Source organism: Apiospora phragmitis, assembly GCF_038363925.1.
Source record: "Apiospora phragmitis strain CBS 135458 chromosome Unknown utg000007l:2111988.0-4706623.0:1.0-2598199.0, whole genome shotgun sequence".
In the NCBI taxonomy this organism is placed as follows: Eukaryota; Fungi; Ascomycota; class Sordariomycetes; order Amphisphaeriales; family Apiosporaceae; genus Apiospora; species Apiospora phragmitis.
In genome coordinates, this window is record NW_027117406.1 from 2,258,851 (window position 1) to 2,286,254 (window position 27,404).

General features: G+C 50.6%; 14 protein-coding genes across 14 annotated transcripts; 6 read left to right on the top strand and 8 right to left on the bottom strand.

Annotated features, from left to right (window-relative positions):
- Positions 1–1,353: 1,353 nt before the first annotated feature.
- PG994_008301 (uncharacterized protein) lies at positions 1,354–1,596 on the bottom strand (the record flags this gene model as incomplete). The annotated part of the gene is made up of 1 exon (XM_066859710.1): positions 1,354–1,596. One exon carries the CDS (start codon positions 1,594–1,596, stop codon positions 1,354–1,356), a length of 243 nt encoding a protein of 80 aa, XP_066715197.1.
- Positions 1,597–3,256: 1,660 nt separating this feature from the next.
- Positions 3,257–3,814, top strand: PG994_008302 (uncharacterized protein; the record flags this gene model as incomplete). Its single annotated transcript, XM_066859711.1, has 2 exons — positions 3,257–3,294; positions 3,385–3,814. The coding sequence occupies 2 exons, from the start codon at positions 3,257–3,259 to the stop codon at positions 3,812–3,814; spliced, it is 468 nt and encodes a 155-aa protein (XP_066715198.1).
- A 50-nt stretch (positions 3,815–3,864) lies between these two features.
- PG994_008303 (monooxygenase AgnR1) lies at positions 3,865–4,662 on the top strand (the record flags this gene model as incomplete). The annotated part of the gene is made up of 1 exon (XM_066859712.1): positions 3,865–4,662. The coding sequence occupies one exon, from the start codon at positions 3,865–3,867 to the stop codon at positions 4,660–4,662; it is 798 nt and encodes a 265-aa protein (XP_066715199.1).
- A 318-nt stretch (positions 4,663–4,980) lies between these two features.
- On the bottom strand, positions 4,981–5,826 carry PG994_008304 (uncharacterized protein; the record flags this gene model as incomplete). Its single annotated transcript, XM_066859713.1, has 4 exons — positions 4,981–5,242; positions 5,290–5,456; positions 5,523–5,585; positions 5,614–5,826. 4 exons carry the CDS (start codon positions 5,824–5,826, stop codon positions 4,981–4,983), a joined length of 705 nt encoding a protein of 234 aa, XP_066715200.1.
- Positions 5,827–6,441: 615 nt separating this feature from the next.
- On the bottom strand, positions 6,442–8,158 carry PG994_008305 (uncharacterized protein; the record flags this gene model as incomplete). Its single annotated transcript, XM_066859714.1, has 2 exons — positions 6,442–7,336; positions 7,419–8,158. 2 exons carry the CDS (start codon positions 8,156–8,158, stop codon positions 6,442–6,444), a joined length of 1,635 nt encoding a protein of 544 aa, XP_066715201.1.
- Positions 8,159–9,520: 1,362 nt separating this feature from the next.
- Positions 9,521–10,744, top strand: PG994_008306 (uncharacterized protein; the record flags this gene model as incomplete). The annotated part of the gene is made up of 3 exons (XM_066859715.1): positions 9,521–9,724; positions 9,762–10,231; positions 10,291–10,744. The coding sequence occupies 3 exons, from the start codon at positions 9,521–9,523 to the stop codon at positions 10,742–10,744; spliced, it is 1,128 nt and encodes a 375-aa protein (XP_066715202.1).
- Positions 10,745–11,639: 895 nt separating this feature from the next.
- On the bottom strand, positions 11,640–13,367 carry PG994_008307 (uncharacterized protein; the record flags this gene model as incomplete). The annotated part of the gene is made up of 4 exons (XM_066859716.1): positions 11,640–12,082; positions 12,157–12,300; positions 12,373–12,936; positions 12,998–13,367. 4 exons carry the CDS (start codon positions 13,365–13,367, stop codon positions 11,640–11,642), a joined length of 1,521 nt encoding a protein of 506 aa, XP_066715203.1.
- A 1,084-nt stretch (positions 13,368–14,451) lies between these two features.
- On the top strand, positions 14,452–14,634 carry PG994_008308 (uncharacterized protein; the record flags this gene model as incomplete). The annotated part of the gene is made up of 1 exon (XM_066859717.1): positions 14,452–14,634. One exon carries the CDS (start codon positions 14,452–14,454, stop codon positions 14,632–14,634), a length of 183 nt encoding a protein of 60 aa, XP_066715204.1.
- A 113-nt stretch (positions 14,635–14,747) lies between these two features.
- On the top strand, positions 14,748–16,140 carry PG994_008309 (terpenoid synthase; the record flags this gene model as incomplete). Its single annotated transcript, XM_066859718.1, has 4 exons — positions 14,748–14,940; positions 15,130–15,298; positions 15,361–15,631; positions 15,760–16,140. The coding sequence occupies 4 exons, from the start codon at positions 14,748–14,750 to the stop codon at positions 16,138–16,140; spliced, it is 1,014 nt and encodes a 337-aa protein (XP_066715205.1).
- A 614-nt stretch (positions 16,141–16,754) lies between these two features.
- PG994_008310 (Formaldehyde dehydrogenase) lies at positions 16,755–18,182 on the bottom strand (the record flags this gene model as incomplete). The annotated part of the gene is made up of 5 exons (XM_066859719.1): positions 16,755–16,870; positions 16,932–17,019; positions 17,064–17,656; positions 17,716–18,107; positions 18,163–18,182. 5 exons carry the CDS (start codon positions 18,180–18,182, stop codon positions 16,755–16,757), a joined length of 1,209 nt encoding a protein of 402 aa, XP_066715206.1.
- A 714-nt stretch (positions 18,183–18,896) lies between these two features.
- Positions 18,897–21,262, bottom strand: PG994_008311 (uncharacterized protein; the record flags this gene model as incomplete). Its single annotated transcript, XM_066859720.1, has 3 exons — positions 18,897–19,481; positions 19,857–20,863; positions 21,109–21,262. 3 exons carry the CDS (start codon positions 21,260–21,262, stop codon positions 18,897–18,899), a joined length of 1,746 nt encoding a protein of 581 aa, XP_066715207.1.
- A 763-nt stretch (positions 21,263–22,025) lies between these two features.
- PG994_008312 (uncharacterized protein) lies at positions 22,026–22,291 on the bottom strand (the record flags this gene model as incomplete). Its single annotated transcript, XM_066859721.1, has 2 exons — positions 22,026–22,176; positions 22,257–22,291. 2 exons carry the CDS (start codon positions 22,289–22,291, stop codon positions 22,026–22,028), a joined length of 186 nt encoding a protein of 61 aa, XP_066715208.1.
- Positions 22,292–22,309: 18 nt separating this feature from the next.
- Positions 22,310–23,702, bottom strand: PG994_008313 (uncharacterized protein; the record flags this gene model as incomplete). The annotated part of the gene is made up of 3 exons (XM_066859722.1): positions 22,310–22,625; positions 23,097–23,458; positions 23,502–23,702. The coding sequence occupies 3 exons, from the start codon at positions 23,700–23,702 to the stop codon at positions 22,310–22,312; spliced, it is 879 nt and encodes a 292-aa protein (XP_066715209.1).
- A 613-nt stretch (positions 23,703–24,315) lies between these two features.
- Positions 24,316–25,402, top strand: PG994_008314 (uncharacterized protein; the record flags this gene model as incomplete). Its single annotated transcript, XM_066859723.1, has 2 exons — positions 24,316–24,703; positions 24,759–25,402. The coding sequence occupies 2 exons, from the start codon at positions 24,316–24,318 to the stop codon at positions 25,400–25,402; spliced, it is 1,032 nt and encodes a 343-aa protein (XP_066715210.1).
- Positions 25,403–27,404: the final 2,002 nt, after the last annotated feature.

Here is a 27,404-nt window from a genome sequence, read left to right on the forward strand (position 1 = left end):
AAAAACAGCCTATTACCGAAGGATTAAGTGATCGTAGTTACTAAAAATAACTAAACTACGAATAAAAAAGGCGAGGATTAAATTCGATACTTTAATTAATATACCAGGTTTTATACGAAAAGTCGTTATCGCCTCTTAGTCTTAAACGGCTACGAAAGCTACTACTCGATAACTTTCGAGCTCTATTATAAAAAGAACTCGATTATTATACTTTATATACTTTCTTATTCGTCGTATAAGCTTTAACCTCTTAATATCGGCTGTTTTTATATATTAAAAAGGGCGTACAAAAAAGAAATTAAATATTTTATACGGGCGTATATTACTTATATTTTAAAGGAGGATTTCTTACTAACGTTTTTAAAAGCGTTCTAAACGATTTTTACCGTTTCGAATATACGAGAAGGCTTTTAAAGGATAGGACTCGTTCCGTATAATCCGGAATATATTATTTTATAATTAGATATAAAACTATATATTTTAACACTTCCGGGGACGTTTTCCGGCCTACTTATTCCTTAAAAATTAAAAACTTTAAACAATTTAATTAAAGCTTAATCCTAAACCGAATACGTTCGAAACCGTATTATACGGTATTAAAATAACTTTTTAACGTTTATTTTAATTAGCCTTAATTAAATCGTAAAGGTTATAACGTATATTATATACCGAGTTACTCTTTTAAAAAGTAAGAACATAATACTTCGAAAAGTAAATAAAATACTTAGCCGGCGCCGCCGTACGAAAAAAAAACGGCTATAAAATAGAGGATCACTTTATATATAAATTAAAAAAACCTATAGTTTTAAAAGGACATTAATAAATAGTTATAAAACGAATCGCGTTGGAGGAGTAGTTATACGAGGACGTTTAGGACACGTTCATAACGCTATAGAATTTACGGAGAGCCCGGGTATAATATACGCACTTATTAGAATGATATAGAAGTATTTAGAGATGAGGATTCTGATTAATTTTAATATTTTAAATACGTTATGGTAAAATTAACTTATATTTTATTAGAAGGGGTATAAAAGAATGGGACATTCGCTTGTGGGATACGTTATAGAGAGAGCAAAACAGCAGAAAGGATTGACTTGAGTGAGCTGCGGAACTAAATGGTGTCTATTGCATCGCCCCCCCCCCCCGCCTGCAACCCCTATTCAACCCCTTTGCCTGCTTTCGGGTTCGCTTACTTCTGATCTTGTCCAAACCAGTTGTCACAACTGCTTTAAAAGAGCGAGCTTAGTGCTATTGACCAAGAAGAGAACCCTGGTATCCTAATGCGTGCAAGGACGTCTGCTAGCAATCCTCCCTTCAAAAGACAGCACAAGGCCCTTCTCCCCATCATCCTCACTCCTCGGAAGGGAAGTCGCAGTCGGAATGTCCACCGCAGCAGTCCCGAAACTCCTTGAGGTATTCAGAGATGGAGCTGGCTTGACATTGGCCGGGTTTGATGAATACCCCATCCTGGTTGCGGCAGCAGGTCTTGGTTCGAGTATTGTCGGGCTTGCCGTTGGTGAAGCACTGGCAGGCCAGACCGATGCTGGGCAGCATGGCGAGGGCGGTTATGATAGCGAAGCGGCCGAAGTGCATATTGACGAGTATCAGGTATCTTTGGTGGCTGTTGTTTTGATCTTCTGTTTGGATATGGGCTTGGGAACTTGAGCAGAGGTGAGAGTGCAATTATTGATGACGAGAAGAGATGCAAAGTTCCCAGGACAATAGGTGCGTGGATTGGTTTATATAGAAATCACCCTATCCTTCCTTGCTCTTCAATTGCGCTCGAATCGGGTGCTGAGCTCAAGGATTGGCATAAGCAACAGCTCGTTCCATATGACGAGTCTGATGTTATCTGTGATACGATACATCTCACTCGCGCATATTCTGGAAACTATTCTGTAACACTATATGATATCACTGTGTCCCATGCAGGTCTCTGGTGGTAAGCACTAAAAGACTTTGAATGATCAGCACGCCCGCCTCGTCAGTACATTGTCAATTGGAGCGCCGCCGCTTCGGGATATTCCATCACTGGGTGTTTGACACGGATGGAAAACTACCCCTTAGTTCCTGGGTAAAAACAGCAACGAGCCCGGTGTCTTCTCTTCTCAAGAATGATAGATGTTACCATATTTATCCAGCAAGAGATCTGACGTCAGAGCTGAAAGTCGTGGTTATTCAATGTTGTGTATTGTGACACTGTACTTGGACAATTGCAATACACCCCTAAGCAACCTGAGAACATCACAGGCGGCTGTCCGCTTGTCTGACTCAGACCAATGTCAGACCTCATCAGCAGAGATCTGTATCAAGAGAAAGCGTCCCCAAATGCTAGCTGGAAACACTGAACCGATACCTGGCTAGAGACCAGTACTAACTCCTCTGATTTCGCAAGCCATGCGCAACAAACGATACAGAGATTGATCCATCCACTAACAATTTTCCCAAGCATGATGCTTCAGCTGCATCTACTGAATCAGATGGAGCGTGAGCATCCGCGCCCTTATCTAGAACATACAAAAGTCGTCCACAGATTAGTCGTATTTGCGGCTCTCCCTTCGTCTGGGTCAAAGACGTACCTGGGTTTTAGCTTGCTCATCAGACTCCCTAGTTTCACTTCCGACTAGAATCAGCCACCGGAAAAAAGAAAACGTATGAGTCTTTGAGAAGCCAATTGCTTCTAGTATTATTATATTCTCAGACTTAACTATAACCAGTAATGAGCCCGAATATTATTACTTCGCGCTTTCTGTTGCGGATCCAAATAAAAGTTATAGCCCGAAGGCCCAAAAGTCTGTCACTACGACCACCAAACGTCTCAGCTCAGGGGTTTCGATATGGAAAAAGTGGGTCTCCACTAAGATACGCACCTAGAAAGCTATCTCCGCAAAATCCGACGATCACGTGGGGGATTATCCGCTGATAACAATCTCGGCAATGACACCATCGTTCCCTTGAGAGCTTTATGCGACAACAAACACACAACAGTACCTTGAACTCCAAATCGATATCAGGCTTCATATTTTCTGAAATATGATGCATGTCTAAGACGTATCAGACTCATGGCCCGACAGAACCTTAGTGGCAATATCCAATAACGAAGAAGAAATCCCGCGCTTTCTCCAGCCACTGTGGGTAATTGTCTAACTCCGAGGCTTGAATGCGAATGCTGCTCTCGTTCACGCCCATCAACTACAGTGTTCTCTGACCGCCCTTAGAATCGATTATTTACTCGAGAACACACAAAGCAAAGATGTCGGTCAAGCTAGACGCCTTCAACAAAGGTCGGATGTGTGTTGGAAACTGGACGAGGCCTCTGGTCCAACAAAGGTCTTTCCGTTGCATTACGTTAGGTGCTGGACGACCACTCTACCCAGAAAGGCTGGCCCGCAGCGCGGTGCCTTTTGTGACCCGTACCTTGGTTACAGACAGCAAGCAGCAGCCCACAGAGACCCAACAGTTCTCCGCCATCGTGGTCGGTGCCGGAGCTGCGGGTATAGCGACCACGGGCAGTCTCTTGGACATCCTCGGCCATGGCAGCCGGATAGCCTGGGTGGACCCCGACTTCCGCGGCGGACGCATCAATGCCTGCTACCGCGAGGTGCCCAGCAACACCATCGCACAGACCTTTCTCGACTACGGCAAGGGCTTTGAGTCGTTCAGACGCGCAGCGCAGGCTATCCCGAAGCCGAATGGCTTGACCAAGATGGAAGCTCTCGAAGCCAAATCCACATGCTCCCTTCATCACGCAGGAGACATGTTGAGACGCTCTCGGATGGGCTGCGCCGCGATGGGCGGGTGTCGGGTTTGAAAGGGGCTGTGGTGAAAGCTTCCCGCGGCAAAGCTCCGTCGGAATGGGTGATGACGATTCAAGGAAAGGATGAGCCCCAGTCCGCGCCCACACAGCGTCTTGTGGCGCCCCTCATCGTCTATTGCACTGGCTCGCATCCGAGTACAGTCAGCTTACCCACACCCGCCGCCGAAACACCCAAAACCCTAGGTTTGGACGATGTGCTCAAGCCCTCTGTCCTCCGGAACATCCTCCCCAAAGACCGCCCTATCTGCGTCGGCGTCATCGGAGCCTCCCACAGTGCCATTCTCGTCCTGAGGAATCTGCTCGATCTGAGCCGGGACTCCCACCCCCAGCTGCGGGTGCGCTGGTTCACACGGCACAATGAGCTCAAGTACGCCAAGTACATGGACGGCTGGATCCTCTACGACAACACCGGCCTCAAGGGCCTCGCCGCCGAGTTCGGCCGCCAGTATCTCGAGGGCGACCAGCTGGCCCGGAGCGGCGCGGGCGACGTCATCACGCGCGTCGACTGCTCCGGCGGGGCGGAGCAGGAGAGGGCGGAGTTCCTGCGCGAGCTGCCCCGCTGCGACCACGTCGTGCAGGCCGTCGGGTTCGCCCGGAACGGCTTGCCGGAGATGGAGACGGACGTCGAGTTCGACAACACCACGGGCGGGTTCGTGGACCATGCCACCGGGGAGCCGGTTCCGGGACTGTTTGGGGCTGGTATTGCATTCCCGGAGAGAGTCACGGATAAGGCGGGGAACGTGGAGTACGCGGTGGGCTTCTTCAAGTTCATGAAGTTTCTGAAGCGTGTGGTACCGAGCTGGGTGGGAATAGATCAGAAGGCTGCCAACGGCGGTATGTAGATTGTAATACAGATGTTAGACTATAGATAGCCGGTTCAATACTGGCAGAAATACCATGATGGCCCGATGGTCACAACATATTTGCTGCTCTGGACACTCATGTAGATCACAAGTACATCAACTCGCAAAGGGGACCGTTAGTGGCTTCATTGCAAGTCGCTGAGTATCTCCCACCTTTTAGTACAACACATTACGTCACATAACCAACGGATTTTGTGTGAAAATTGAATATCTGCATAATTATTAAAGTACTACCAATCGACAAGATATTTTTATGTTGCAGAGGTACATCACACGAAAACCGTCCTACAGGTCAACTCACCGCTCCGTCCTTTCAAGATTCCTTGCTCCACTGCTTGCCATTCCACAGGTTCCCCGTCGTCCAGAGCTAGTAGTTCCGCCCTTGATCAGCCAGACCATGAAGCTGGGCAGAGCAAACCCACCGCCGGCACCCACGCCCTTGCTCTGACCGATGGGCACCAGCTGCGTCTCCTTGGTATCCTCCTTGAACACGCGCTCCTCGCCAGGAACCACCACCGAGCCGCCCGCCGTGACGCCGGCGTCGGCCAGGAGGTCGCGCCTGAGGTTCGCGCTCAGCACGGGGATCTGGGATAGGATGTTGTGGACGGAGGGCCGGCCCTGTCCATGCGCAGCGTCGCGGGGTTGGTCTCAACGCGGCCCTCGGGGTGGGTGAGGAGCTCCTTGGCCACGAAGCTGGTGTTGTAGGTCACGCCGAAGGCGGGGATGTAGAGGTCCGCCTCGAGGGTCTGTCCGTTCTCTAGGGTCACCGTGGTCTTGGTCGCCAATAAGGCGGCAGCCGCCTCGGATTCCAATCCCGATCCCGAGCCCTCGGGCTATACGCTCTTCACGCGCGTGTTCTTGACGACGGTCACGCCGAGCTTGGCGAGCATGGCCTCCGCCTTCTCGGCGAGGGAGGGGCGGGATGTCGACGAAGAAGCGCGATTGGTCCAACAGATCGTCAGATATCAGGGCCCGTGGGCAGCCGGCGCGGCACATGGCTTGCGACGCGGCACTGATCATGACGACCTGGTAGGTTTCTTTGTTCGGCAAATGGGGAAGCATGTGTTTGAGGATGCTGTGGGCAGCGGAGATGCCTCCGTAGGAGCCGCCCAGCACCATGATGTTGTTTTCTGCAGTTGCCATGGCGCCTGATAAGTTGCTGCGTCAAACCTGAGAGATAAAACAGATCATAGGCAAGGAGAGGTTAACTTGGGGTATGGTTTAGCGACTGGACTGTGGTCTGTAAGCATTCTTGTCATTGCCTGCAAGCTGCGCCACCGCGCCTGATGTATCTAGCTTCATATAATAAAATGGTGGGATGGCATCGGTACAGCTTCTAGCGCGGTAGGATGAGCTGTCAAATGAAGAAGTAGGGGGTCTAGACCGGGTCCGGGCATCTAGTAAGATGGACTAAGCGACGATTTGCCAGCGGCCCAATCACGAACGACCCAAGGAGCGGCTTAGCGACCAGGGATAGGAGGAACCGGGCTGATTATTCCTCCATCCAGCGGTGGTCGGCGGTTAAGTCGTGAGACGTAAGCCAACTTCAACCACGAATGTCAGCGCGCAGAGGTTAATGAAAGAGCAACGGGTCTAGATTCATGTTCGCGTATTGAGTAAAGGAAGGGTATGGAGACAAGGGTCAAAAATGGGAATCATACTTGAGACATTTGCGCATTTGATTGCCTCTACAAATTGATTATTACTACATTACTCAAGACTTCACGAGAATTGAGTTGTGATGTTCCTGTGACGGATTCAAGCATCCGCCTTTTCTAGGCGTATGTAACACTGCTTTGGCTCCAGCGCAAACCTCTGCACCGCCTCGGTCCCGCACAACCCCTCGGGCGTGGGCAGCAGCTTAAAGTGCCACAAGATGAGGGCGAACTGCATCTTGAGCGTGACCATGGCAAGCTTCCGCCCGAAGCAGCCGCGCGGGCCCAGCCCGAACGCCAGCTGCGGCCCCGCCTGCGGATCGAACGACCCGTCGTCCACCCGGAGCCAGCGCTCGGGCCGAAACGCCGAGACGTCGCCGTCGTCCCAGACGCCCGTGAGCGATTTGCCCTCGCTGCGCCGTGCGCCGACGCTGCGGTCGGTGTCCGCGATCCGCAGGTTGGGCTTTAGGTAGCCGGGGCCGTTAGCCATCATGAAGACGTTGGTGCCCTTGGGGATGCGGCGGCCCAGGACCGTGGTGTCCTGCAGGGCCTCGCGCACCACGAAGGCGATAGTGTTGGCGTGCCGGAGGATCTCTTCGACGGCGGCATCGAGGTAGGGGATCTGCGTCTTGACCAGCTCCTCATAAGTAGGCGCTCGCCCCTCGCGCGCCGCCGCCGCGTAGCCCGTACGCAGCGCCGCGCGGAGCTTCTCCTGCTTCTCCTGGTTCTCGGTGAGGTACTTCAGCCCCCAGGCCACGGCCGTCGCCGAGGTGTCGTGGCCGGCCATCATGAAGCCGAAGAACTCGTCGGCGATGGCGCGCTTGTAGTAGTCGTGGGGCCTCCCTTCCTTGGCGGCGACCTCCCGCTCGCGCAGCAGCACCGAGTGCAGCGCGCTCTGGGGCTGGATGATGCCCTGGCGGATGAACTGCTCCGACTCGCGCACCTTGTCGCGGATGTAGCCGTCCTTGACGGCCGTTGCTCGGATCATGTAGGGGGAGCTTGCGCAGGACCCAGGACGTCAGGACGGGCGCGGGGGAGAGCTGGGTGTCGGTGACGGAGTTGGCGAGCGTCAGGACGGACGAGAAGAGCACGGGCACTTTGCCTTCGGGGAAGGGCACCGGCTCGTCCGGGTTGCTTGAGAGCTCCGGAGCCCATTGCTCGACGGCTTCGAGGCGATGGATGGTGTTGCTGTCGGCCTCCGGCAGCCCGAATGAGGAGGCAAAGATGCCATCCAATGCTGCGTAGGTGACGTCGTGATGTGCAGAGAAGGGGCGGCCTTGGGCAATCTCGCATTTGGCTTGCCAGAATTTGATGAGTGTCAAGATACTTTTATACATCTCTGGGGCGCTGACGGTAGTGATGAATGTGGGTGCCATGAGGTGGTTGATGAGGTTCCTGTTATTCTTGAAGCGGGAATCGCTAGATAGGAACTGGATGTGCTGCTCGGGCAGAATGCCGCCAATAAGTTCGCCAAAGAAGCCGCTACGGTCGAACTCTTTGGTGCGCCGCAGGAGGATGTCTTGCGACTCCAGGGGATCCGTGAGGACGACCCAGGGCAGCGAGCCGGGCTTGACAAAAGCCTGCACGATGGGGCTCTGGTGCTGCTCGGTGAGCGACGTAAGCCAGCCGAAGACCTGTCTCGTCTTCATGACGAAGCCCATCATCTCGGGGATGTCGCCGAACAGCTTCGCGGCGCCGTCGCGGTTGTACGGGATGCCGACGAGCGGCTTCGGTCGGATCGCGCGCGACCCCAAGTAAGCCGCCACGGCAATGACGCTGAGGAGTACCATGCCTCCGGTGGAAGAAAATATGGCCCCCATTGCGTATGTTGTATCCCGAAACCGCTGCCGGCCGGTAACAGAGGAATAATTACCAAGAAACAGCCGAAGAAATGGAAAAAATGAAAAGTGAGAACTGATTATCGAACGTGAAGATTTAGCTAGAGGTTTCGTAGTCGAGTAGGAATCAACCTGAAATCAAATGGCTGCTACTCTGTTTTCGTGGCGTGTAGCACTCACCATCCAGTTGGTGGGTATTGGAAAAGAAAGGTGCGAAACACTTCCTTACCCCCCTCCCCCCCCTCCATCGTCTCCTCTAGTTCGTGGCCTGTTCCCTTTTAGGGTTCGCTGTCATACAGTATGTAAAGTCACAAAGTCTGCAAGTTTATTGGACCCTGGAAGGAGTGCCAAGCTCCAATCGCATCTTGGCCATGCAGCGAAAGGTTTCCAAACGGTCACGCGCAGCAAGCTGCAGGTGATAGGTTACATTCTGCACACAATCTGCGGAATCATACGTTGTGGTGGCTCTGTATGCAGGTAGGGAAATTGTTGTTTTGTCTTACTCGTATATCGATCAATTACTTGCATTGTATACAGTGTTGGGCCATGGGGGTCGCAGATGGCCAGGGGTCTTCTCTGGGATTGTCAACGGCCCAATCGGATCCGTGGGGGCCTCATTGCGTTAGTGTTCCGATTCCGGGGCACAGGGTCTCATATCGGATCACTCTGCAGACACCCCCGCTGGATGTGCACAAATAGACGCCGTTACAGGCGGGGATAGCCCGGAACGTGGACATCTGGACCCGTAGTTAGTCTGTAGCCATCTAATAACGGCAATGTAGGACGAAATCACTTCCTCGTTGCTCGTTACAAATCCCGCAAAACTGATATAAGTTAAGCTAGCACACCAAACACTCAAGCCCCAAGGAGCTATACCATCCGGCTTTACATGTAGTCACATCGGTTTGAAAAGTAGGCCGCATATGTCGAGCTTGCGGCTGGTGCCAGGGAAACGGGTTACCATTCACGAATACCTTGCATGAACTGATATTGCTGCTCGGGTCTCTGTGGGAAAATTCCCTTATTAGCAGTGGAGATGTTACTTAGAATGTTACAACCGGCATGTTCCTTGATTCAAAGGAGTGCCGATCGAAGGCCAGCTTCATCTGCAGCCTTCGGAACTTCATAGCCGTCTCATACTTTCCTGGACTCCACCCAGGGACTATAGATAACAGTCACGGCTGTGCCAGTCTCTCTACCCTCTCATGGACTTGACATCAACGCTTACCTCGGACTCCTAGAGACTGGCTTCTCGAGTCCTCGCTCCTCAACCTTCCGTTATCTCCAACCCCGCCTTGCTCGCCAAGGCTCTTGCTTGCTTTTCTTCTGCTTCTTTCCGTCAAGATGGTCGATTCTATGGCTACGGCCATGACCTTCACCATGATCGTCTGCGGTGTGGTTACCTTGTTTTTCATGAGTGCGCGGTTTGCTGCGAAGGCGCTCGTGCATGCCAAGCTGGGGATCGATGACTATGTTCTGGCTCTCTCTTGGGTATGTGTTTTCTTTCTTTCATCGCGTCACGATGATACCATAAACCTTCCTCGTTGTGTAAGTGAATGATATAACGATCATCTAAAAAAAAAAGGCCCTCTTCATCGTCTTCATAGTCTTCTCCGTCTACACGACCGGCTACGGGCTGGGCTCACACTTGGACGCAAGCTTCGACATGACCAAGCTCCCCACGCTGTTGTTCCTGCTCCCGATTGGGCAGTTCTTCGCCGTGGTCGCCGTCGCCGTCTCCAAGTCCTCCTTCATCATCACCCTGCTCCGACTGGTCGAGGTTACGTGGCAAAAGGTGGCCCTGTGGTTCATGCTGGTCACTATTCTTCTGTCTATGGCCAGCATCTCCATCGTCCAGTTCTACCAGTGCGCCACGCGCGACCAGCCCGACTGCGTCCCGAGTGACTCTGTCGTTGGCCTTGGTGTTTTCGCCGCCGGATACTCGGCCGTCATGGACTTGGTACTTACCGCATTCCCAAGTGTGGTCATTTGGGGACTGCAGATGAAGATTCGAGACAAGATTGGTATCATCCTGTCTATGAGCTTGGGTCTCGTGTAAGTATTACCGATTTTGCATTCTTTAAATGCCCATTGGCTAATGAATACCTCAATAGTGCGGGTGTGGTAGGTCTCTACAAGACCTCGACTATTCCTTACGTTTCCCGAAGCGCAGACTTCGCCTACGGCACCTCCATTGTCCTGATCTGGCTGGTGGCCGAAGTGAGCGCGACCATCATCGCCGCCTCGATTCCCTTCTACCGCCCCTTTTTCCGCCGCAACAAGTCGAGCGGTAACAGCGCCGGCGGCGGCAACAGTGGCACCCCCAAGTCCCCGTCGGCGTCCTACGCGCTGGGCAACCGCAAGCGGGTCCGCGATGGCCACAGCATGCTCGACAGCGGCGTGGACCACAAGGGTGCGTCCGATGCCAACAACGACAACAACAGCGACAAGGCCATCCTCGGAAAGGACCACGCTCGCATAATCCGCCAGACCAACATCTCGGTTAACTATCTGACGGACGAGGAGGCGAACTACTCGAGGGGACAACAGCACCATAACCAGTTCTAGGAGAAGTCCGAACATGTAACTCTGTATTATGATATCATCTACTTCTACTGCGGCTCGTATAGTAATACTAGATGTAGCCTCTTCTTGTTATCAGCACATCAGCAATATAATCATGTTACAAATCAAAGAGTACCCCATCTCAACTGCCCATAACTACTAGTTTCATCCCCGGTGAACTCCTTACTGTGTGCTTGGTGACAATGTGTGGTTGTTAGTCTAAGCCCGCTCTGTCGGCGACTCCTCCAAGCAGAAGAGCCTGGGCCATTGAACAACAACAAGACAAGATCGATCCTACCAGGGCTGAGAGGATCGTGCCCCCCACCCCTCGGCGACCTGCCAAGGTTCGTGCCGCCGCCATCTCTGAGTCACTATCCTTACCCGGAACCCCATTATACCCATCAGGAAACAGGATCAGCAGCTCCTCCTACTGGGCTTGTCAGCTTCTGTGGGACCCTACCCCTGAAACGGCTTCTTCCTTCTACCCACATCTCGGAGGAAAGCAAACCGCCTTTTCCGCCTACTCTAGCTTGCCTAGCTTTTCAAAGTTGCCTAATACAATGTAAAGACACGAGTGTGAAACTTGGTATTAGTAATTGCCAAACGTTTCGGGGCTGTCCCGTCATGTGAATATGCAAGCTCACAGCACGGTGCAGGAAACCGTTCCGAACTTGGATTACTGAGAACTGACAAAGAAGACGTGGACTTATCATATGAAAATCAACATGCGTAATAAAACACCATGATGAGAATATGCAGGAACCAATCCATGTAGGTGATCCTAGTTTTCACACGACATATTTCCAAACTCCACACCGAAACCATGGCGTTTGCCCCCATTCCCATGCATCTCGCCCTGCTAGCCATTTCCAAGTTTTGCCATATCCGCATGCTAGAACTACGGTGCAGCCTGTAGAGTACACATCAAGGGCTTCTTCTCCCACAGAATGAAAGCCTTCTGCCCATTCCAACCCTCACTTTCCGGGCTGAGTCTCAAGTCGAAGTTAAATAACACACGCGCCATGTTGTACCGCATCTCGTGCATAGCCAGGTTGCGGCCCAGGCAGTCCCGAGGGCCGTAGGCAAACGGCTGGCAACTCCCGCGTCGGTCGTCCTTGTACAGGGAGTCAGCGTCGCTGTCGGTGTCTCGGAGCCAGCGCTCGGGCGCGAACGTGTCCGGGTCCCTGAAGTTCAGCGGACTGCGGTAGGTCGCGTAGTGATGGACCGAGACGCGGGTACCGGGCGCAACCCACTGGCCGCCGATGTGTTCTCCCGCTTTGGCCACGACGCGCGGGACGCCCACCGGGACGGGTGGGTAGAGTCGGAGGGCTTCCTGGATGCCTGTTGTCATTTGTCACCTATTAGTCGTTGGGGCTCACCTGGTATATGAGTGTAAGATTAATCAGGGTACGTACAAGCATTCAGGTACTCGATGCCGGCCGTTCTTTGCAAAGTGACCTCTATTTCGTGTTTGAAGAGGGAGCGGATTTGCTTTGTCAGGATCGCCAACTTCTCGGGATTGGCAAGTAGGTAGTAGGTCAAACCCGAGAGGGAGGTGCCTAAGTAGTCGTGATTGTCAGCATGGGAGACAGATGATGGGAGGAGAAGAAGTATGTTTCATTCGGTCCTACCTGTAGTCTCACTGCCTGCCAACATGAAAACATCCGCGTGGCAGTACATCTCCTCGAGGCTAAGCTGCTGGCTTCCCTTGGCCGCCATGACCATGGTCCAGATATCCGGCTCCTCGGCGCCCCGCTGGAGCCGCATGTCGACGCGGTCGGCCGAGTGCTTGAAGTGCGTGTACTTCATGTCCCTGACGGACCGCGGCTCGAGCAGCCGGAACAGCGCGTGCAGCCAGGGGTAGTACTGGATGATCTGGGCCACCGGGATGACCTTGATCGAGTCGAAGACGGCCTCGACCCAGCGCGAGTACTTCAAGCCGCGGAGCAGGCCGAGCGGCTGGCCGAACGTCAGGTCGCCCATGAAGTCGAACGTCGTGAACTGGAACATCTGCACCATGTCGACGGTCCGGCCTTCGTTGGCGGCCTCGCCCAGCTTGGCGACCAGTAGCTCCACATGCTTACGCAGGACCGGCTCGTTGCTCTTCAGGGCGCGTTCCGAGAAGGCAGGTGCGAAGAGCTTCCGGAAGCGTCGATGATCTTCATGAGCAGGTGCACTGTTGATGCCGTATATGCCTGTCCCCAATGTTTCATTAGCCGCTTGGCCTGGTTTACTAATGTGAGGGGTTCTGTTTACCGTTGGCTGGCTCGACAAACCACTCTCGAGCCTTGGGGAGCTCCCGGCCACCCATCTCGTGGCCGTGGATGGCCTTCCACTCCGCGCCACCCTGGTCGATGAAGCTCAGGTCGTTTGGGCTGTACCGCACCACCGGGCCGTACTTGGTATGCAAGTTGTGCATCCATAGCACCTGTTTGCCGGTGACGCAGGCAATCCAGAAGGGGATCCGGCTCGTTGCCGTCATGATCGGCCCTGGGTGGTTTGCCAATGGATGCAGAGTCAATGCATAGATGATGCTACCGAGTTGGTAAACAAGAAATAGATTGGCTGCAGTTACGCAGATACTGCCAAGGCCGAGGCCACCGAGGTTCAAGCCCGATAACTCCATCTTGCTTAACTGTGCAGTAGAAAGGAGGAGTCTACTGTAGTCAAACGATCTGCTGAAAGTGCCTTTGCCGGCAAGTATCACTACTCTTAAGACATGGTTAAAGTTTTGCACGTAGTATTTATGTCATCGCAACATCAATAAAAGAAACCACTTGGACTCAGATGAGTTTTGGTTTCGAGAGGAAGTTGATGGCAGAGGAACCAATCGTACGGTCGTTAACGAATGCCCGCATTTCAAATGCCGCCGTTAAAAGCAGACACGGACGGCCAGAATTGGCAAGTATGGCGACGTCAAGCGTTCGTTAGAGGATCCAGTGCTTACGAGTTCCTCTCTGACATTTAATCAATCAATAAGCATATGTTCAATTCGGGCTTATGTTGCGATAGTCGTGGGGCTGCATCGTTCACTGTTGGAGGTCCTGTTCCAAAGCAAGAGAAGCTTGCCCTAAGAACGGATTTTCCGCGGGGATATTTCTTGTTGGAAGTTGCTGATAAGTGATCAACGCACGAATTAGGTCCGGGGCCAACTCCCCGTCGATCAGCAAACCCCTTGCTAGCCTCGGGGCTCTTTCTGCATTAGGCCAGCTCTGCTATGCTCAGCGCAGCCAGGGGACCGCGAGTCACGTAACAGCTCCGTTCCACTGGGACCGATGTGTGTATGCTTTTGGAATATGATCAAATGCAGTTGACGTTTTAGCTTGCCCCCGGGTACGATGTCGATTTGCTTTTCGATATTCACCCGGCACATATTGTACAGATCTGAGACGTGCATTCTCGGCCAAGATTCGGGAGACCCCTGTCTTTCTACTTACATAGCCTCTCTGTGTGGAAACGATACCCGGAATCCCTGCAATATGTACACAAATGGGTTCTAGATATGCCTGGTCCCTTATAAGCCTCTCCGCTGATATGACCGCAACCTGCTGTATGAACCAGATCACATCTGAGCACCCAGCCTGCATTGTGTCTCTAACAAAGGAAAAGCATGTGCCACTCGTTCCTGTCACATATAACATGTTCTATAATGATGCGTCATACCTTGTTCCTGGAGGTCTCGGGATATGGTAGATATGTACCCCCACAAGATGCACATGAGTGTCAACAAGATGGATGTTGGAGACATATCACAGACTGCCGTGGGTATCTCCCCTCCAGTGACGTATCGTGCCTCAGAAGCCGGTTATCAAACCAGCCCGCGGGGAAACGGGTGGGTATCAAGATCGGAGTCGCAGCGTCAGGCCCGGCCGCTCCCGCACCGAGCCGCGTAGCAATGTCTCCGGCCTCGACCAATGTATTTATCAGTTTCGAGTCGCCCATCGTGTTCTTGGGGGAAAAAAAACTGTAACACGTACGACCCAGGCGACCTTACAGACACCATACCATGTATCTTCCTGAAGTCGGAATGATCAGTCAAAAGAGAATACGCTTGCCCGAGCTCGAGGCCCTCTGGAAATGGCCACGGCAGGTCAGTCCTCATCTGTCCGAGGTCGAGGAGGAATGTCTCGAGTGGAGCGCAAGTTTCAACGCGTTTGACGTCGAGACGCAGAAGCTTGTTCACGACAAAGGCAAGTTGAGTAAGTCTACCCTTTCCCCCTCCCAATATGTAGATGTCGTGATATTTATCCTCTACTGACTTGTATCCATGGCTTCCAGACCTCCTGGCAGGGATGTGTTACGCTCGTATGACAAAAGGTGAGACTTTCCCCTTTCCCTCACATCTTATTTGTTACAATACTGAGTTGCGGATATATCTTTAGAACAAGTTAGATCTGGGTGCGATCTGATGCATTTGTTCTTCATGTTCGATGAGTACTCGGACAAGTCTGGACCGGAGGAAGTATGGAACCAGGCGCGGATCCAGATGGACGCCTTCGCAAACCCAGATGCCCCAAGACCAGCCAGAGAGTGGGTGGGAGGGGAGTTCACGCGACAGTGAGTCGGCCAAACCAAGAAGTTACAGAAGAAGAGGGGTGCTAAGATCCGTCATCCGTCAGGTTCTGGAACCGCCTACCACGGGATGCTACGACGTCGTTCAAGAGGCGCTTTCTGGCGACATGGCTTGATTACGTCGAGTCCGTCGCGCGTCAGGCCGAGCTCAGGTCGCAGTCGCGCATCGTGGATTTGGCAACCTACTTTCCTATCCGGCGGCACACATCCGGCGCTCCTTCGACAATAGCGCTGTATGAGCTGAACCTCGACATCCCCAATGCGGTACGGCGCCACAAGATTATAGTCGAGATGGAGACTCTTGCTGTTGATCTCATCGTAATCTCCAATGTGCTTTCCCACCCCCTCAACTCCTGTTTCTCTCTTTTGGTCTTCCCTGCATATACCCTGCCTGAGTTTTCGTCATTGAAATACGGCATGTCACAATTACTAATAGTTACATACAGGACGTACTCTCGTACAATAAGGAGCAGGCAGTGGGCGACGACGAGCACAACCTCATCACCATCATCATGCAGCAGTTCGGTCTGGGCGTGCAGGAAGCCTTCGACTACACCGGGGCGCTGAGCCGGATGAAGATGAAGCGGTTCTACGTCTTGTACCGCCGGCTCCCGCGGTGGATGGGACCGGTCGGCCTCGACGTGCAGAAGCTCGTCGACGGCATGGCCCAGTGCGTCAGCGGGGTCATGCATTGGAGCTACGAGAGCGAACGGTACTTTGGGAAGCGGGGGTTGGCCATCAAGGGGTCTCGTACGTTCGGCCTCCTACCCAAGGTGTACGGGGACGGGCCTGTCGGATCGGTCAAGATAGACGATGCTAGGCTATGATTTTTGGGACGGATATGTTGCCATTCACATCGAAATAAGAGTATTCTAGAAGAAACCGCGGACTTATTCTGAACTTCACCTCTAAAATTACGCGGTGGTGCGTTGCCTGATTAATCTCAATGTATATCGCCCATGGTTATTATAGTTAGAAAAAATACAATGGCCGAACTGGGTTGTCACGATGGCTCAAGCGAGCAGAATCCTCAGCCAACATTTCTAATGTATTTTCCCTTTGGCATCTGTCCGCCTGTATCCGGAGAGAAATACCCAACACCAAGCTTGGGGTGGCACAAAAGACAAGCTGGCAAGCTTGGCATTAATTTAGCCGCGGTGGTGGTCTAGAGTCACCAGTCAGGAAGTTCGGTTATTTTGAGACCATATGCGGCCTGTCGTCCAGACCATCAGGGGCTAAGAACAATGGCTTCCCGGCACAACTCTTAGGAATATACTCTTATCACGTTACCACGCAAGTTTACAGTTTCAAATCGAGTTATCCAGCATAGAAGTAATCAGTTAAGCAAAAGGAGTACATATAAGTAATCAGTTAAGCAAAGAGAGAGACTTTTACCACACACGCATAGGTGGCCAGGTTTAGAACACGTTCCTCGCATAGCTCACAACGGCTGATTCAGTTTACGGCCGTATGGGGTGACCATGATCGACTTCAAGCCTCCTGGTACCTCGTGGTTGAACTGCTTTTCATATTCCTGGGGAGCATTCTCGAAATCGTCTGAATGATATGATCGTCAGCAGTACTTGGCTTTCAATTTGGAGAACGGCGCCCTGCTTACCGGTGTAGGTGAAAACGAAAGAGGGATCGTACTTCCCTTCCTTAACCAAGTTCAGAAGATATGGGTAGTACTCGGAAGAGTTAGCTGGCTGATCATCACGGGCGCCAGGATAGATTGACGATAATAGCGTACCTGCTGCGCCATTAGTTGTCCACCACGTAGCGTGATGGTCTTCTCCATCAACATGCCAATCGGGAAATAGTTCGTGTTGAAGAAGAAGTCGCGAATCAACGCCATGTTGCCCCCCTTGCGCGTAGCCTTGATGATCTCGCTGACCGTATCAGCGCTGTCCCCCTCGAGCCTGGTCGCCCGCATGACCTTGTGCTTGGCCGAGTCGGTGGAGCGGAAGCCGCTCGCTTCGATGCCGCGATCGAGCCCGGGCGGCTCGACGGACAGGATATACTCGTCCGGCTTGAACTTGGTAGCGTCCACCGGAATCAGGCCAAACGACGCCGCCATCGCCAGCCGCTGGGGGTCCTTGTCGACCGCGTACACCTTCTTGGCGCCGCAGACCTCCTTGGACAGCTTCTGGATCGAGAGGCCGATGGGGCCGCAGCCCCAGACGCCGACGACGTCGCCTTCGCGTACTTCGGCCAGCTCGACGCCGTGCCAGGTCGTGTCGGTGACGTCGGCTAGGCCGAGGGCCTTCTTCGCGGGCAGGTCCTCGGGACAATGCAGGAGCACCAGATCGGCATTGGGCACGCGGCAGTATTCGGCCTGGTTGCCTGGATAGCCGCCAGTCAGGTGCGAGTAGCCGAATATTCCGGACAAGCGGTGGCCATACAGGGAGTCCATCTCCTTGGACGGGTTCGTCTTGTCGAAAGGGAGTATTCCTCCTTCTCGCAATAGAAGCACTCGCCACAAGCGATGACAGGGAGGATGATGACACGGTCCCCGGCTTTGAAGCCTGCGACCTTTTGTCCGACTTCCTCGACGTATCCGATCGCTTCATGGCCTAGGATGTCTCCTGATTGCATATACTTGTCCATCTCACCGCCGTACATATGCAAGTACGAGCCACAGATACAGCAGTGTGTTACACGAACAATGGCATCTTTCGGGGCAGTGATGGTTGGCTTGGGGACCTCGCCGATCTTGATTGACTTCGAACCCATCCATTGGGTTGCTCTCATCGTCTCTGTGGGATGCGGCTTGTAGTGCGTCGTATGGACGGGGCTGGAACGTGGTCAGTATCGTGAACAAGAAATGGAAAATACATGGAATAGCTGACGCTGCGACTTTGGACCCCATCGTAAAGAGGAAATGGAATGCCTGGCTGTGATATGTTTGTGAATTGAATCGACGTTGCTCTCAAGAGCTTGATATCCGTTAGAAGCAACAAGTGAACTGCGAAAACTCGTGCAATATATATAACATGTTCTCCGAGCTTGATGACTTCGGGAAATCCCCATAATGACAGCTCCAACATCTCAGGAAGCCGGCAGCTATTTGCTATGTGTAAATCAATTCGAGGTAATCTTAATGACTTCGTGAATTCATCATGATGACAGTTTTTCCATTTAAAAAGGAAGCCGGCAGCCATTCGCTTTGTGTAAACCACTTTGATCTAATTTTGATGACATGCAAACCTTAAAGAGAGACTCCGCACGAGTACCCGTCGTACTAACTAACTGACGCACCAAGTACGGTCCGGACCTGGAAGGCCTGAATGTGGTGCGAGCGCAATCACCAGCAGCATTATTCACGATCACGATTCGAGTGGAGCTGAGAATATAGGATTGAGTAATTCGACTAGATTGATGCCCGCCCCGCTCGAGACGACTGATCTTCCTTCGAAGCGTATGTTAGACATCACTACTCGCGTTGCCCCTGGTTTCGACAGACCCCATCCAACACATATCGAGGTTCTGCAGTGGGACATTGACACATCGCCCCACGGTCTGGATCAAGGACAGAGAGGTGCCAAGGAATCACGTCGTCAGGTACACGCACGCCGCAAACCAATCAGAAGTCAGCTCGACCATTCGTTCGAGGTTCGACGGAGAGAAGGCCCGAATAGTGGTACGGTAGACGACTGTAGTACTCCCAAAGACTTTCAAACGCATCAGAACCACGACCCCTGTTCGATTTGGAGTGGGGTTCTTCTTTTCCTGTTGTTTGTCTCCTATCTACCTCCGTATATGGGTGATATATGGTGGTGGTCCCCAGGGGACCAGGCTCACCCCGGATAATCACTATGTACCGCCAGACCCTGACCTTTCTAATGGCGGCATCGATGAAGTTCTGATCCTTGATGATAACTATAAGGGGAGAGTCAGTAATAAGGCAGGAGAGAGCCCCTTTAAGCGTCTCAGCTCCAGGACGGCTCTCCAGGCCTTTGGCCGCCGCTTCGGCGATGTGTTCCTTGCACTTAAGCTTCGTGTCCATGATGACCCCAAGGATCTTGACGTGCTCCTTGGGGCGCACCTCCTGTCCTTTAGTGGTGAAGGGTGTCGGGCCGGCCTTGTGCGGCTTGCGGGCAAAGTGAATGATGGCCGTCTTGTCCGCTTCGAACGTTGCACCACCTCTCCTTTCCCACGCGAGGGCATCCTAAATAATAGCATTTATGCCTTCGCGGTTGTTTTCCGCCGTAGGGCCTGTAACCCAAGCTGTAGAATGGTCGACAAGGGCGATGGTACCATTATATAGTAGTCGATTTGCCACTATACTAGATCCGCGTTAACGAAGAGGAACAAATTTAACGATAAAAGAGACCTGTAAAGTAGGCTCGCAAGGAGGAGAATGACCATGCCTGTTATAGCTTTTTGACATGCTGGAGTTCCAAGGGGGTATAGTTGCAATGTAAGCTTAGAGCAACATCTGGTCGCGAGGCGGGTTGGTATCCAAACCGCCTAGCGCTCGGATGTTGCTCTTCTATGTCTTCATGACGTGCGAAGCCACCGGCTCTGACGATTGCTCGCTTACAGTATCTACTGATGCTATGGGCTTGGGGCTCTCCTCCATCTTCGGCTTTACCTCTTCCGGTATGCTCGAGGAGACGCCAGAAGCCGTCGCTGCACCAGCCACTGCTGCAGCATCTCCCCGGTTACTGAATGGGCCCTTTGCCGGCTCATCTCCCTCACCAGGTTCCTGACGTGTAACCTCCTTTTGGCCGTCCTCCTCATCGCCTTTCTCAGCGCTTGCTGTGCCAGCCTTCGCCTCCGCAGCTGCCACTGTCGGAGCCTCTGTTGTGATCCCAGCCTGTCCGTCGTCGTTAGCGGTATGTTCCTCGTCGGCAGGCGGTCCAGATATATCCAACTTATCCGCCACGCGTTGCACCAAGCGCTCCATCTCCTCGTCCTTCTCGCGCGCCACGCTGGTCTGCTGCAGCTGCCGGTCGGCCTCCTCGTCCCCGACCAGGCCCCGCCACATCTTCTCCAGCTCGTCCCGCCATCCCAGTTCGTCGGCCAATTGCCGGACACCGGAGTCACAGTCGCCAAGCATATGACGTCGTCGGCGCGGTGGCCCAGAGTACCCACTCGCTCCTTGTTGAACAGCACCCGCGGCGTAGATTCTCAGGGCTATGTCGGGCAAGCTGGCGAAAGGGTGCACCGTCAAGCTGGTGCCCAGAATCAGCACGAGGTCGCCGTCCGCCGGGACGTCCCGGTTGTCGAAGAAGGCGGACGGCAGCTGCTCGCCGAAGAAGACAATGTCGGGCTTGACCAGGCCGCCACACCCAGAGTCTTTGCACCGGGGCGGCTCGCCCTTCTCCACGTAGGCGGGCATCTCGTCGTCGGGGAAGGGCATCTTGCAGTCAATGCAGCGCTGCGTGGCGAAGCTGCCGTGGGCCTCGACGATCCGGTCGCCGGGCACGCCGGCGCGCCGCTCGAGGCAGTCGATGTTCTGGGTGAAGAGCATGCGCAGGAGCTTGCGCTTCGCGAGGAGCCCGATGAAGGCATGGCTGATGGTGGGGTGGAATTTGCCGGGTACAGCTCCTTCGCGAGCATGTAGAATGGGTAGGGGTTCTCGCGGAAGTAGCTAATCTCGAAGACGGCTTCGGCGTGGGGCAGATTGAGTCGCGCAAGGTTGTGGTAGAGGCCCGTCTTGGGCGAGCGGAAGTCGGGTACTGTGAAGGCGCACAATGGTTAGCTGTTGGCGATACTAGACCGAGGTTCGCGCGACCTGAGCCTCGAAAAGCGCAGGGCAGCAAAGATGAGGCGCATCGAGAGAAACTTACTTCCTGCAGCAGTGGAGATACCCGCGCCAGTTAAGACGACAATGCGCTTGCCGCCGCCATTTCGGATGTGGTCAGCGACAGCGCGCAAACTGCGATCCCTGAGAGTATTTGTCGGGGTGTCCGGGTCGATGAGAGTCGAGTTCTCGTTGCCCATCTTGCGCCGTCAGTTGGATCGAGGACGCGATCCTTTCTCTTGGGGGTGGCGGTTCTTGTTCTTGTGTTTGCGACCTATGATGACAACGATTGGGAGAAATCGTGAGGTATTGATGCGATCAGTTCACGCGCGTCTGAAGTGATCGGATAAATACCTGACGATTTCGTAGGATTTCGGTCTACGACTGTAGAGATGTAGGCTGCCGGGTTTTGAAATGGGATGGAATAAGTAAATTGAAGTCGCTGCCTAATTCGCGAATTGCGGCAAAGATTCCTCTGACATCGCTCTGACGTTTGATGTGGGGGTGGAGCCAGCACTAGAAGCTTTCATCTTATCGCTAAGCCACCCCCCCTGAGCCGTCCAACTCGCCCCTATCACGAGACTTGAGGACCACATATCACTTCCCGTGGTTGACAACACAACACTATGTTGCTATAATACTCCGGTATGAATGCAATTGTAAGATATTCTCGACATCGCTAGTTGTTTACATAGGAAGACTTGCTATCATTGTAGACATATAATAGAGCCAGAAGCCCAGCCGAGAATAGATCAGTGTGACCGACGCTGGCAATTAGCTGTTTCAAAGACCCGACTACCATAATGTGTAATGGATTGATCTAGTGTCAGAAGTGACTGTGAATTGTACAAGTACCTAAATCCCTGCAGCATGTACTGCTGTAGCAAGGCCCTCATCTCACTTCGCTTCGAGCACGCCGATGAGGCTCTCCAGCTCACATATAACCGGGCCATAGACGGCGTCCTACAGCTGGGGACTGCTGAGGTCGCACCCCTGACCAAAGTCGCATTCGATGCACTTCAGCGTGAGATCCTGGTACCTCGGGCCTAGACGGGCGTTGTGCTTACTCGCCAGCTTCCGAACAGCGACTACGTCGTCCACGCTGATGAGAGCGCTTCATCTGCCGATCTGTAGGAGTACAACCCCGAGACTATAGATAGTCAAGTTGCGAATTCCGTGCTGAAGTCTGGCTACCTCGAAGGTGGAGTCGGAGTCAGCCTATTGGTCATCGTGTCCCTCCACTATCATCATATCTGGGTATCTTCGTCGCACTCGGGCGGAAAATCGAGACATGTGCCCACATGGAGGGTCCGCAGACAATCAGATATGTCGACCAGATCGCTCTCCTCCACATACGACAGATCAGACAGAGACCAGTACTGCTTCCACCATGGGGTTGCGTGGAGCTTTAGCATGGCCTGGGCTATTTGGAGGACGAGTCGAAGCTGCTGTGGGATGGGAAGGTCGGCATCGAGAGCTCTTCTGAAAATATTCAGGGCCGGGACGGTTTCCGCACCCTTTTTGACTACTGCCACCTTGCTCGAGACGAAGACATGACGCAGGCTGTCTGGCGTGTCAATGTAACACTCAGCTGCGTTTGATATGGCTGCCATATAGTAGAACGTGCCACATACGTCCAAGCACTTGCGAAGGTCTATGGTCAGCTATGGGGCCACTGTCCGTCGAAAGAGTGGTTCCTGTGGATCGTGGAGAGGAGGCTGATAGCGACCGGACTACTGTTTCGGTGGTTGTTGAGGTTGTTGTCGAACATGCCTCTACCTTGCACGGTAGATCATGTGAGGGCTTTGCTTTGGCGCATTCGGTGCTCGCTTTCACCCACTTTCTTGGCTGCGCAAGGTAATCACTTTTCCCGTCAGGTTTTGCCAATAATAAGACAGTAGGGTTGAACCGAACTGTCGTCCTCAACCTTGACGTTAAGCGCTGGGGTCGAATAACCATGTTGATGGGTGACCTGCAATTGGTTAGACTGACTCCGTGCTACTGTTTGTAAACCCTGAAGGGGTCATCGCTTACGCTCGAGTCTCAAAGCCATGAATTCCTTTGCAATAGAACGAAATATGAAGGTCCTGATCGTTTGGCGTCTCGAGTGTAAAGCCCAAGAGATGTTGCATATGCATCGTTTCTGTACACGACCAGCAATACTTGATGGCGGTGGACAGTGATCGTGCATACTCGCTCATCACCTTGTAGGTTCTGGGCATCTTGGTGGAACTACATATTTGAGAGCATGTGCGGCGGGTATGCACTTGGGCAGCCATCTTCCGTAGTCGCTCCAGTTCTTGGTTGAGGTCCTTGATGTTCTCCAACCTGCTTTCCCAGGAAGACTTTAGCAGCATGAAGCTGAAGGCCTCATTCGCTCGCTCAGTCGCAGTGAGCTACATCACGGCGATTAGCAGTGCAGCAAGAAAGGCATCGTACTAGTGGGTAAAGTAAACTCGCTTTGACATCCCGCCCGAACTCGTCTGATGTTTTGTTCAGTATTTCACCCAATTCCAGCACCTGTTCGTTGATCTCGGAAATCACCCCCTTGACGTCGCCGTGCTTGCGACCTAGATACCCCTTAAGTTTGAGATTAAGCCCAGGGGTTTCCCACAGAGCACTTTCCGGGTCTTCAATCATGAAAGCGACATCGTCAGAATCAATGACCTCCTGTAGCAACAGATGACATTCATCGAGGAAGATGTGAGTTTGGGTTACAAACGCCGTTTTGAGGCATTTCAGTTCACGCTTGTGGTGGCGTACGTAATAAGCGAATCTTCGACTGGGCAACTGTAAATCCTTTGATGGCAGTTAAACACAAAGGAGCAATCCCAAGGGCTAGGGATATTGGGTCGGCCATTATGCTATCGCAGCGACATCAATACGCAACAGAGGATTATTGTGGGAAGGGTTGAATACAGGAAGGAGCTGAGGCAACGCACTTCTTTTCTTCGTCAAGTCTTATTCAGGCCAGTCAAGGACAACACAGAGCGGGGTAGCTGTTGCAGTGTAATAAGTACTGAAACTGAGCCATGCCGTAATTGCGATTGCTGCCGACGTCGCTGCTTATCTTCATGCAAACCGTCAGCTAAGCCAGCCAATGAGTTGAATACGATATGCGACTCCGCTTTCTCGAGCAGCCAGCCGAGGTTGACACCTACAGCGATGACTCTGTTCTCTAAGCTCAACATTCACGCCTCCAACACCATACAGCTGCCATCCTATTCTCTTGAGCCCATTTCTCTATTGAGAAATGCGTGCTATGAAGGAATCCTCGTCTTCCTTTTCCGTCGGGGGGGGGGGGCGAGGCGGGGGAGCTTCACGTGGTACGGAACCTCAAGTACAGCAACGGCCATATGACCGACGACCTTACCGTTCCCACGAAAAGACTACCAGTATCGCAAAGCTTTTCGCCGTCGCCTCTGAGCTATGGCGCACCATACTGCAAGCTTTGTCGAACCAAGACTTGTGCGGAAAGGCATCATTGAACAAGCTACAAAGTGTTTACAGCTATTTTTCTCTTTGGGCTGACGGCTACGGAGTTCAAAGCGGGAAGTTCCAAGATGAAATTCGCAACTCCCATAGAGCCGGGGATCTCTCCATAAGGCTTTTGCAGAATATCTGCACGACGCTGAGTCGAAGTTCGCCGAACAACTTCCCGCTAAATGAAAATAATACTGACTTTAGCCTTTCCAGGACTGATCCCCTTACTTAAGGCTCAAAACGCGCCCGGCATGTCGCTTAAAGTGGCGGAGGTTTCTCTCGAAGCCGAAAGGCTGGTATTACTAATTCAAGGGGACCATTGCAGCGATGACTCGAGTGATGATGATGATGATGATAGATCCGCGGACTTGCCACAAACATCTGAGAGCCTGGAACAAATTGCCGCAGAACTACGAACGGATACTCAATGCCTGATGGATCTGGGCGACAGTTTCGAGGATCAAATCAAGAATCCTATCGTCAGCGAGGCAGCGGCAAACCCGAGCGACTACAATACCTGGATACCTTCAGTTCATTTCATTAAACGTATCCTTCTAAGGTATCCGAAGTGTGAGATTGACATGATTCAATGTCTTGGCGAGGCCATCTGGTTACGGCTGTCGAAATACGAGGGGACTAAACTTCGACGTACCTCCCAAAGAGCAGGCTATCAGGATGAGACCGCGAAGCTGGACGAAGTGGTTGAACCCAGCTCTTTAGACTCAATAGGCAAGAGGAGACCCGCTTCTTCTCTCGATGTATCGTTATTCCAGTATTCCGCCAACAATACGGCTGATACTATCGGTGAAACGCCCGAAGCAGGATTCAATATATTAAGCATCCTCCCTCTAAGCTAAAGCACCCCTCCACGGACCACCCCTTCGCGGACTAGAAAACCTACTAAACATACCCTTTTAATTCAAGTTATTTCTATAGCTAAAATTAGTTAAGACATGCTATTTTTTAGAATTTTTAATAATAATATAGTCCTTTGTTTTCGTTTTATCGTTTTCTATTCCCTTTATATCGTTCTGCGGCCTGCTTAGTACCTTAACGTCGGTGGATTCGTTTTTAAATACGACCCTACCCCTTAGCCTCCGCTTAGCTCGTCGTATATCAGCTATACGAATAAATCGCTATCCCGGTATAATTCTTACTTTTTAATATATTTTAATGGTTTTTTTATTAATTTTAATTTAAAGATAATTAATTTAAGCTTTAAAGCTCGTAATTTTATTAATTTATTTATTAAAGGCTTTATTAGTTTTATAATAAAGAGTTTTTAAAAAGAGAAATTAAAAGTAAGGTTTATAGCGGCTAGATTTTAATTATTATTTCTTAATACCTAACTATTAAAAGGTGTTTCGATAAGTGTTAAGGATAATTTAGCGACGAAATCGAGCGACGATTCTTTATTAATTATTAAGGGTAGCTCTAGATATAGTTAAACGACACCTTTATCCTTTAAAATAATATATTTCGATAATAAAGGTTTCGATCGATCTCGTGAATAAATATTAGTTATCTTTTAAATATTTTAAATCGTTAAAGGAGTTAAAATATTAATTTTAGCCTAGCGGTATATTTTTAATATATTTAATTTAATAAGCTTAAGTTTAAAGATTACGTTTAGATATACTTTTAAAAAGATTTTTAACCTTTTTTTTAATAACTTAAAAACTTTTATATTTAAAACTTATATAATATAGCTTATAAAAAACAAGCTATATTTTATTAATAAAATAAATTTATAAAAAATCTTCGTTTAAATATAAATTATAGTCGTTATAAATTAAAATAACTTATTTATTATTATAATAAAATCGAATATAACGAATAAAAACATCTTAAATTTAATTTAATACTATAAGATTATTAGTTTATCTTTTAAGCGATGCTTTAAACCGCTAGTTATTTTAAAAATAATTAACGGCGGGAGGGCTACCCTATTATAGCTTATATACTTTAGGGTAATAATTTATTCCCTTTTTTCGACTTTTTTTTTTAAAAGTTAAATAGCTATTAGCTTTAATAATTACTTAATAGTTATTATTAACGCTTTAATTAATACTTATTTTATTAATATTATAAAAACGGTTAAAAAAATATTAATTAATGTATCCTATAAGCGAATATCCTATATAAGCGAATATTTTATTTTTTTACACCCTTTTCGATAAAATATAAGTTAATTTTATCATAACGTATTTAATATATTAAAATTAATCGGAATCTTTATTTTTAAATATTTCTATATTATTTTAATAAGTACGCGTATTATACCCGAGCTTTCCGCAGATTTTATAGCGTTATAAGCGTGTTTTAAATATCTTTATATAATTACTTTTTCGACGCGATTTATTTTATAATTATTTATTAACGTTTTTTTAAAACTATAAGTCTTTTTTAGCTTATATATAAAATAATTCTCTATTTTATAGCCGTTTGTTTTTATACGGCGGCGCCGGTTAAGTATTTTATTTATTATTTAAAGTGTCGCGTTTTTACTTTTTAAAAGAGTAATTCGGTATATAATATATATTATAACTTTTATAATTTAATTAAAACTAATTAAAACTAATTAAAACTTATTAAAATAAATATTAAAAATTTATTTTAATATTATACGATACGGTTTCGAATATATTCGGTTTAAGATTAAGCCTTAATCGAGTTATTTAAAGTTTTTAACTTTTAAAGAATAAGTAGGTCAAAAAACGTCCCCGGAGGTATTAAAATATATAGCTTTATATGTTATAACTCGACCTAATCATGCGGCTAAAAGACCCCATTTACCGGCACGGGGATACGATAACCCGGTCCGGCTACGATACTATAACTAGTAATCGCACCACCGGC